Here is a 10,771-nt window from a genome sequence, read left to right as displayed (position 1 = left end):
CGTCACTACACAAACAGCCGTTTGCGGTGCGTTACACGGTGAGTTTGGTGTGTCAGTGTGAAGCAGTACCTTAATTACACTACCTGATTGATGTATACACATGCAAGATGTTTTAAAGCACTTTAGGCCTGTCATTTAGCATTCAATGTGATTTCTGCCCTTAAAACGCTGCTTTGCGTCAAATCCAGATTTTTCCCGGGGACTTTTGGCGTGTATCCCACTCCGCCATGCCCCCCTCCAGGTGTTAGACCCCTTGAAACATCTTTTCCATCACTTTTGTGGCCAGCATAATTTTTTTTTTTTTCAAAGTTCGCATCCCCATTGAAGTCTATTGCAGTTCGCGAACTTCGCGAACCGAACCTTCCGCGGAAGTTCGCGAACCCGGTTCGCGAACCTAAAATCGGAGGTTCGGCCCAACTCTAGTGGTCTATGGAGGACAGCGGTGTGGTGGAAAACGTAAGGTGTATTCCCAGCATTAGCTAGCTGAATGTGATACCTGCTGAGTGGTCTATGGAGGACAGCGGTGCAGCGGAAAACGTAAGGTGTATTCCCAGCATTAGCTAGCTGAAGGTGATACCTGCTGAGTGGTCTATGGAGGACAGCGGTGCAGCAATCAGGAGTGGTGAGGTAAACAATGCGGGTGAGTGTATTTACGCCCCGGTTGTGAAGCGTTGTGCAGTGGGGCATAAATACACGATACAGCTGACATGTAGAGGTTAACGTACATAGCAATTTTGGTGAGGATCGTATGTGCGGGGGCTTAGTTCTTAACTGTTAAAGTTGACACAAAATGATATGCAATTATGAATGGATTACGCAAAATTAATTGAATTGCCACATTGTAATTATGTGTGGCCATGATTGCAAAATTTTACGTGAAATTGCGCAGAATCATAATAAGCATATTACGATCATGACTAGTTCAAACCTCTGAACTAATGACAATGAGAGAGGAGCATTCTGGGGATTCTTCACAACTCTTAGACTTTTCCAGCGGAGTTCAGCAAGTTTACTAGACAGATAGGGCCGACTAAGGATGAAAGGTAACATTTTATTGGTCTTCATTAACAAAAATTATTTATTGTATATAGTGATGTTATATTCTATATAACATACAGTATATTTTAACTTTAAAAGATTTATCCCCCTTCTCCCCCCAACCCCAAATCCCATCAATAATTGGTTGGTTGGAGGAGAACATTCCCATTAATTTCGTAGCGTAGAGCTGTCCAGGAGATGACCTTTCTTGTGTATCTTCTAAATGAATTGAATGAATTTCCACTTATGTCGTCCCATGTGAAGGCATAATCCCACATGTTGACATTAGATATTTCACCAGCAAATGACAGAATCATTCTTCCAAAGGGGTCTCGATCCTGTCCCAGGACTGCACTGGCACTGGGCGCAATAGAAGACCCTCTCCCTGCAACTTTTCTGGGATAGAGTTTATTATTCACCCAAAGCCGGACCACTCCAGTCTGAGATTCCCAGGCCACACAGGTGTATGTCCAGTCTAACCCCACCACCACTCCCTTGAATGAAACTGATTGCTGGTTTATGGCGATGTAGTAGACGTTACTGGGGGCATCTCTGGAGATAAGGAAGGCGTTGTTCTTTCCAGGCGTGGATAGAGAGAAGATAACGTAGCGGCCGATCAGGTCGCTGTAGTGGCTGACACAGACGGTGGCATTCTCCAGTGGCCTTGTGATATTTGCCTTCAGGATCACATAATTTAAACTGTTTTTTTCTGGGAAGACAAAAACTTTACCGCTCAAATCTAGAAGACAAAAGAAGGAAAAACAGTTAACACATTACAGATGTACATTCACGGTTTTTAGGCTCAATGATGAATCACAAATTCAAAAAAGGAGTTTCTGGATTCCATAAAGGGAAGAGATCAGCTCCATCACCCTCACCCGCAGTTTACACGTTGCCATGATGAGCGGCCTTCAGCCCAAACCTTCATGGTTCACATCAGCAGGGCCGTTTCTGGCCATTATGGTGGCCATGGTGAGGCAGCTATTGCCTGCCCTTTCCCCTTAAATGTATTGATATTAAAGATGCCTATAGATTACTCGATTTGGTGGCTGATTGACCATCCAATTCTATCATTATAATGGAATTGGATGAAAATCGGTGCTGCCAAGAGCAAGTCTGATTGACAATACAATCAATTTTGGGCTGACATGTTGGAAAACCTTGGGCCCACATGCTTGTCAGGAACCCATGGTAAGCCTGCAGTGACAGTTTCTGACAGGGCTTTTGACCAGATCAAGAGAGGAAGCCGCCTTATCCAAGCTAACACAAGGCTTCTGTCCCTCAATTACACTCTGTCACCACTAGCAGTCGCCCAGGATGATACTGCTAGACACTTCGACAATTACTACTCTGCCACCACCAGCAGTCACCCAGGATGATACTGCTAGACACTTCGACAATTACTACTCTGCCACCACCAGCAGTCACCCAGGATGATACTGCTAGACACTTCGACAATTACTACTCTGCCACCACCAGCAGTCGTCCAGGATGATACTGCTAGACACTTCGACAATTACACTCTGCCACCACCAGCAGTCACCCAGGATGATACTGCTAGACACTTCGACAATTACTACTCTGCCACCACCAGCAGTCACCCAGGATGATACTGCTAGACATTTCGACAATTACACTCTGCCACCACCAGCAGTCGTCCAGGATGATACTGCTAGACAGTTCGACAATTACTACTCTGCCACCACCAGCAGTCGCCCAGGATGATACTGCTAGACACTTCGACAATTACACTCTGCCACCACCAGCAGTCACCCAGGATGATACTGCTAGACACTTCGACAATTACTACTCTGCCACCACCAGCAGTCATCCAGGATGATACTGCTAGACACTTCGACAATTACTACTCTGCCACCACCAGCAGTCACCCAGGATGATACTGCTAGACACTTCGACAATTACAGTCTGCCACCACCAGCAGTCGTCCAGGATGATACTGCTAGACACTTCGACAATTACTACTCTGCCACCACCAGCAGTCACCCAGGATGATACTGCTAGACACTTCGACAATTACTACTCTGCCACCACCAGCAGTCACCCAGGATGATACTGCTAGACACTTCGACAATTACAGTCTGCCACCACCAGCAGTCGCCCAGGATGATACTGCTAGACACTTCGACAATTACTACTCTGCCACCACCAGCAGTCGTCCAGGATGATACTGCTAAACACTTCGACAATTACACTCTGCCACCACCAGCAGTCGTCCAGGATGATACTGCTAGACACTTCGACAATTACTACTCTGCCACCACCAGCAGTCACCCAGGATGATACTGCTAGACACTTCAACAATTACACTCTGCCACCACCAGCAGTCGTCCAGGATGATACTGCTAGACACTTCGACAATTACTACTCTGCCACCACCAGCAGTCGTCCAGGATGATACTGCTAGACACTTCGACAATTACTACTCTGCCACCACCAGCAGTCGTCCAGGATGATACTGCTAGACACTTCGACAATTACACTCTGCCACCACCAGCAGTCACTCAGGATGATACTGCTAGACACTTCGACAATTACTACTCTGCCACCACCAGCAGTCACCCAGGATGATACTGCTAGACACTTCGACAATTACACTCTGCCACCACCAGCAGTCGTCCAGGATGATACTGCTAGACACTTCGACAATTACTACTCTGCCACCACCAGCAGTTGTCCAGGATGATACTGCTAGACACTTCGACAATTACTACTCTGCCACAACCAGCAGTCGTCCAGGATGATACTGCTAGACACTTCGACAATTACTACTCTGCCACCACCAGCATTCACCCAGGATGATACTGCTAGACACTTCGACAATTACTACTCTGCCACCACCAGCAGTCGTCCAGGATGATACTGCTAGACACTTCGACAATTACTACTCTGCCACCACCAGCATTCACCCAGGATGATACTGCTAGACACTTCGACAATTACACTCTGCCACCACCAGCAGTCACCCAGGATGATACTGCTAGACAGTTCGACAATTACTACTCTGCCACCACCAGCAGTCGTCCAGGATGATACTGCTAGACACTTCGACAATTACACTCTGCCACCACCAGCAGTCGTCCAGGATGATACTGCTAGACTCTTCGACAATTACTACTCTGCCACCACCAGCAGTCACCCAGGATGATACTGCTAGACACTTCGACAATTACACTCTGCCACCACCAGCAGTCGTCCAGGATGATACTGCTAGACACTTCGACAATTAATACTCTGCCACCACCAGCAGTCGTCCAGGATGATACTGCTAGACACTTCGACAATTACTACTCTGCCACCACCAGCAGTCGTCCAGGATGATACTGCTAGACACTTCGACAATTACTACTCTGCCACCACCAGCATTCACCCAGGATGATACTGCTAGACACTTCGACAATTACAACTCTGCCACCACCAGCAGTCGTCCAGGATGATACTGCTAGACACTTCGACAATTACTACTCTGCCACCACCAGCAGTCGTCCAGGATGATACTGCTAGACACTTCAACAATTACTACTCTGCCACCACCAGCAGTCACCCAGGATGATACTGCTAGACACTTCGACAATTACAGTCTGCCACCACCAGCAGTCGCCCAGGATGATACTGCTAGACAGTTCGACAATTACTACTCTGCCACCACCAGCAGTCACCCAGGATGATACTGCTAGACACTTCGACAATTACTACTCTGCCACCACCAGCAGTCGTCCAGGATGTGTCAGGGGCCTGAACGGAGAAACAGGGTTTGACCACAGTTTGCAGTATACAGACACTGGAACCAGGAATTAAGGTGCAAAAATAATGTTTTATTGCAAATGCAATAATGCAAGCATACATACAAGCGTGAATGTAAATACCATACCATATATGCACAGCACACAATATATACACAAATAACCCGGGAAGCAGTGACAAAATATATAACCCCTAACTATCTAACTATCTATTTACAAACGGTGTGCACGAGATATATATGTACAAGCAATTATATACAACAACGCGGTATCAAAAGGAGCAGGCAAAGACAGGTCAAAACGGAATAAAGTCAGCAACAGGTAATCAGATACATACAAGGTACAGAGGGGTAAGCATAAGCAGAGTCAGGACAAGCAGAGGTTCAGTAGCAGATAAACAGATCACAGGGCAGGGTACAAGAAACCAGGTATCAGGAACAGGGGTGACCAGAGACTCAGACCTGTAACAAGGAAGTTCTGGCAATGACTTGCAGGAAGAGGCAGACTTATATAGTCCATGTAATAGGAAGCATCTGGTGGTAATTGCTCAGAGACACATTAGAGGCCTCTGCAGGCCATACAAAGAACTGCAAGTCCTTAAATGTAATGATAAGCCACCTGCTGGTGGATAGTGGAAGTCCAGGGCAGTCCAACTCAATACCACCACCAGCAGGCAGGAGATGATACAGTATGAATCGTAACAGTACCCCCCCCTGAAGGAGCGGCCTCAGGACGCTCCACAGTGTCTTTAGAAAATGTCCATCAGGGTCCCACAAGAGGGCAGACAACCCAAACATTGGCCAGGTGGGTCGCAGAGGCCAAGCTTGGGAGGGCAGGGAGGGAAAACACTTTAAAAACGTGGTCTTTGGATGTTGTAACATAAGCTGTAAACGTCCAGGCAGGATGGCAAGTTGGATAAAAGACTGTACAACATCAGGCAGGACCCAAAAAGCCGCAACAAATACAGGAGGCAGTAAAAGGCAAACCTGGGTGGGCAGGGAGGGAAATAATGCCAACCAAATCCAGACCAGCATCTTTTGGACAGAGAGCAATGTAGAAAACAGGATCTCAGGAAACTGGAGGATATCAGACAAGGTATCAGGCTGGACCGGAGACTGGCAGGCATAAGGCTTGGCAGGAGACTGGACAGGACCATTAGGCTGAGCAGGAGACTGACAGGTATCATCAGGCTTGACAGGATCTTCAGACTGAGCAGGTGACTGGACAGGATCATCAGTCTGAGCAGAAGGCTGGACAGGATCATCAGTCTGAGCAGAAGGCTGGACAGGATCATCAGTCTGAGCAGAAGGCTGGACAGGATCATCAGTCTGAGCAGAAGGCTGGACAGGATCATCAGGCTGAGCAGAAGGCTGGACAGGATCAGGCTGAACGGGAAACTGGCAGGCACCAACAGGCTTGGCAGGAGACTGGCAGGCATCAACAGGCTGAGGAGGAGACTGGACAGGATCAGAGTGGACAACAGGTTGGCAGGTCTCAGACAGAGCAGGAAACTGGCAGACATCAGGCGCTGCAGCAGGCTTGGTACCAACAGGGCAGACAGCAGTCTTGGAAGCATCAGGAGCGTTGATAACAGGAGTCTCTAGTGGTTGGGCAACAGCAAAAGTCTGTGAAGGCTGGGCCGCAGCAGAAATCTGTGGAGGCTGGGCAGCAGCAGAAATCTGTGGAGGCTGGGCAGCAGCAGAAATCTGTGGAGGCTGGGCAGCAGCAGAAATCTGTGGAGGCTGGGCAGCAGCAGAAATCTGTGGAGGCTGGGCAGCAGCAGACATCTGTGGAGGCTGGGCAGCAGCAGACATCTGTGGAGGCTGGGCAGCAGCAGACATCTGTGGAGGCTGGGCAGCAGCAGACATCTGTGGAGGCTGGGCAGCAGCAGACATCTGTGGAGGCTGGGCAGCAGCAGACATCTGTGGAGGCTGGGCAGCAGCAGACATCTGTGGAGGCTGGGCAGCAGCAGACATCTGTGGAGGCTGGGCAGCAGCAGACGTCTGTGGAGGCTGGGCAGCAGCAGACGTCTGTGGAGGCTGGGCAGCAGCAGAAGTCTGTGGAGGCTGGGCAGCAGCAGAAGTCTGTGGAGGCTGGGCAGCAGCAAAAGTCTGTGGAGGCTGGGCAGCAGCAAAAGTCTGTGGAGACTGGGCAGCAGCAAAAGTCTGTGGAGACTGGGCAGCAGCAAAAGTCTGTGGAGACTGGGCAGCAACAAAAGTCTGTGACGGCTGGGCAGCAGATTGCATAACATCAGGTGAAACAGAAGGCAGGAAAACTTCAGGCAGGTTAACAGGTTGGGAAACTTCAGACAGGGCAACAGGCTCAGTAGTTTCAGGCAGGGCAACAGACTGTATAACTTAATGGATCTGGACCTTTGGCTTAGTACTTAGCTGGGCCGTTGGCTGAGCGCATGGCTGAACCGTTGGCTGAGCGCTTGACTGGACCTTTGGCTGAGACCCTGATACAGTTTGTGCGAGTTGGCACTGAGACTGTGCGGACTGGGCCTGTGCGAGCTGGAACTGAAACTGAGTGGGCAGGATACTAGATTGAAATTCTGTAGGCTGTATGCCGTTTTCTGCAGACTGGATGCAAAACTCTCCAGACTGTGAGCAGGATTCTGCAGGTTGACTAGAAGTCTCTGCAGACTGGGAACATAGTTCTGCAGACTGGATGCAAAGCTCTGCAGACTGTGAGCAGGATTCTGCAGGCTGTTTTGAAGTCTCTGTAGGTTGGAAGTGAGGTTCTGCAGACTGAGCACAAGGCTCTGCAGATGGAGGCAAAGTCTCTGCAGGCGGAAGGCAAGGCTCTGCAGACAAACACACGGCTGGACTGGATTCTGGAGCATACCAAGTCTGCAAGAGCTGTGAGAGGAAGGCAAGAGTTTGTATAACAGGTGTCATCGAAACATTAACCGGAGGCTGCATCAGACAGGAGTTGGATGGAGGCTGCACAGGAGGTGAGATGACTGGAGGCGGCACAGGAGGTAAGATGACTGGAGGCTGCACAGGAGGTAAGATGACTGGAGGCTGCACAGGAGGTAAGATGACTGGAGGCTGCACAGGAGGTAAGATGACTGGAGGCTGCACAGGAGGTAAGATGACTGGAGGCTGCACAGGAGGTAAGATGACTGGAGGCTGCACAGGAGGTAAGATGACTGGAGGCTGCACATGAGGCGAGATGACTGGAGGCTGCACATGAGGCGAGATGACTGGAGGCTGCACAGGAGGCGAGATGACTGGAGGCTGCACAGGAGGCGAGATGACTGGAGGCTGCACAGGAGGCGAGATGACTGGAGGCTGCACAGGAGGCGAGATGACTGGAGGCTGCACAGGAGGCGAGATGACTGGAGGCTGTACGGAAGGTGAGATGACTGGAGTAATGGAAGCTGTAGGAAAGTATTTGCGTCTGGTTTTGGTGACCACTCTGGAAACTGGAACAGCAGGTTCTCTTGATATAACTGGATACTGCCAGGACCAAGGTGTGGATCTGATAGCGGTTTGTAATGTTGCTGATTTTACAGGTTTTTTAACTATTGCAGGTTCTGAGTTCTGGACACAAGAAGAGATACATGGAGAATGAGCAGAAGGAGGAGAGTGGAAACAGGAAGAAAGAATTTCACGCCAGGCAGTAATCAACATAGAAGCAAATTCACGCTTACAGAGCTTATGCAGCATCAATGACTCGGTTGCACGAACACAGGCAGGCACATACAATTCCCCCTTCTCAAAGTAAGATTCATAAAACCCTTGTTTGTCTCTCTTTAAATAACCATATAAGTGATCAATCTGATCAGAGTGTCGAGATTTCCATATGGCGGAATATCGTTTTTCCGATAAACTGAACTGTGTATGATCAGATACACATAGACCTAATAATTTCCTTTCCTTAGGTTACAGAAGACAAAGACTTCTTAATGTAGGGTGATTATAGGTTAACATATACATTGATCATTGAGAAAGGCAGAGCATATTTTAATATGGCGATGTAATATTGCCATGCAAGGCTGACTTGTATGTGTCTCTAAAGGAAGGTCAGATGTTGAACAACAGGCAGTCAGCTGATGTGCTATTTGCAATGGGTAATCCCATTCACCTTACTGGGAACAATGATATCAGACCATTCTTTGTTTTAGGTCAAAACACTTGACAAGATAGCAAACAAGAGGAGTCTGAGTGACAATAGTGTGTTTAAAAAATGGACTAATATCTGTATACAATGGCTCAAACCTGGCTACATTGAATGTGAAACCAAAACCCATGCAAGGTTTCTATGCAATATTTGTGTTTCCAAAGTCCAGACACAAAAACAAGGCTTAGGAAATACCTTTATTTTTCTTATAGCTGGGCAAACCAGTAACAATATGAAAATGTTATTGAAAATGTATACGTGTTAATATAAAGATTCCCTGAATGAATATATCCAGAATGGTATAGAAATGTTATATGGTTACCAGTGTTGTATATTAAACAATAATGTTAGAGATATAAAACCATGCTAACAAAAACAATGTTTTATATAAGGAGGTCCATGGTGGTTTTCAATATGCCACTATGATTTTGGATAAAATCAAATCTATCTTGGATATGATAGAAAAGGTCACTGTATACTAAATAATAACCAATGATCCCATCCAGATCAGCTATCCATAAGATATGAAATGTTTATAACATTGATTTATTCACTGTTGGGTTATAATAAAACATGATTTTTGTTTTTAGTTTGCCAAATATCCCAGTAAGTCTGTGATTAGTTAGCCAACAGCACCTACAAAGGGTGAAAGCCAGTATTACACTTGGGTTAAAGATTAGTCACAGAAAGCTCCCATTGGTCACTCCCACTGCCCAGTGATAGGCTAGAAGATTTAATCTCCTGGGCAGGACCATAGGTAGTGAGGGGAATAAGAGGAGAGGGGTCATTGAATGAAGGAGAATCAGACCATCAAGAGATCTGAGCAGACCAGGACATAGAGGATTCATGCCATCTGAACACAGCCACGCCTAAGAGGAACACGCCCAGAGGCCATCTTGGTGACTATACTTGAACCCAGTTCTGATTTTCTTGTTAGTTAGACGGCTTATTACAGCGCAGAATATCTGAACATATGATGTATTGATTGAATTTCATTGGTTGATATTTTAAAAAGGGGTGAGCTTTTCCAAAGTTGCAAGTTGGAAACAACTCACCTAAGTTCTACCATATGTTCATTGATAACTGGCTGTTTAACTCAGTCTTGGATAAAATAAAAACTAGACCTTTCAAGCTACCTCCTCTAGATATTTTGATACTTTGCCGCAGCATGTGCAAGCCACACCTAGCCAAATTTAGGACGACTCAATAGATATCTTATTCCAAAATTATATGTATTTTACCCGCCTGCTCTGTGTAGTAACACAGGCCAGCGGAGGTTAAAGTGTAGACAGAGGGAAAATTCCTGTCATTTATAGTTGATTGCATAGCGATTGTGGGGCAACGCCCAGTCGTCAGATCCACTGAGTCATCCTAAATTTGTTATATTGAATGGTATAGCTGACATCAGCCAGTTTATTTTGGATAGCGCATTTTTGATTTTGGACTGCGCAATTTTGATTTTTGATAGCCACCATTTTGTTTTTGATAGCCACCATTTTGTTTTTGATAGCAGCCATTTTGATTTTGATAACAGCCATTTTGTTGTCGTTCAATTCATCCATTTTGTCTCCAGAGACCCTGTGGTAAATTGAGTAACAGGGCCGACGGCCATATTTGATGAGTCATAACTCTGCACTGTATTTGAGTTGACTGCTAATTGGTTTAAGCCTTTTGTATTGGTGAATAAGTATAATAACATTTTGATGTTTTACTGAAATTATTATCCAGCTCATTGCTTATTATAAGAATGACCTTATGAGTTTTGTTTTATATCAAAAGTGCAATATTATATTGTTTTGATATTGTAATATTTATTCGATATTAAATTGATATTTTTATAAATT

General features: G+C 46.4%; 1 protein-coding gene across 1 annotated transcript in view; it reads right to left on the bottom strand.

Moving 5' to 3' along the window:
• Positions 1-1,031: 1,031 nt before the first annotated feature.
• Positions 1,032-10,771, bottom strand: part of LOC137562463 (C-reactive protein-like) — a 66,301-nt gene continuing 56,561 nt past the window's right edge. Inside the window, exon 4 of the mRNA XM_068273831.1 lies at positions 1,032-1,777. Coding sequence (XP_068129932.1) covers positions 1,173-1,777 — 605 coding nt within the window. The 3' untranslated portion in view covers positions 1,032-1,172. The remainder of the gene's footprint in view (positions 1,778-10,771) is intronic.

The sequence above is a fragment of the Hyperolius riggenbachi genome, chromosome 3, assembly GCF_040937935.1.
Source record: "Hyperolius riggenbachi isolate aHypRig1 chromosome 3, aHypRig1.pri, whole genome shotgun sequence".
In the NCBI taxonomy this organism is placed as follows: domain Eukaryota; kingdom Metazoa; phylum Chordata; class Amphibia; order Anura; family Hyperoliidae; genus Hyperolius; species Hyperolius riggenbachi.
Note: the sequence above shows the minus strand (reverse complement) of the source record. Positions and strands in the feature narration are given on the sequence as shown.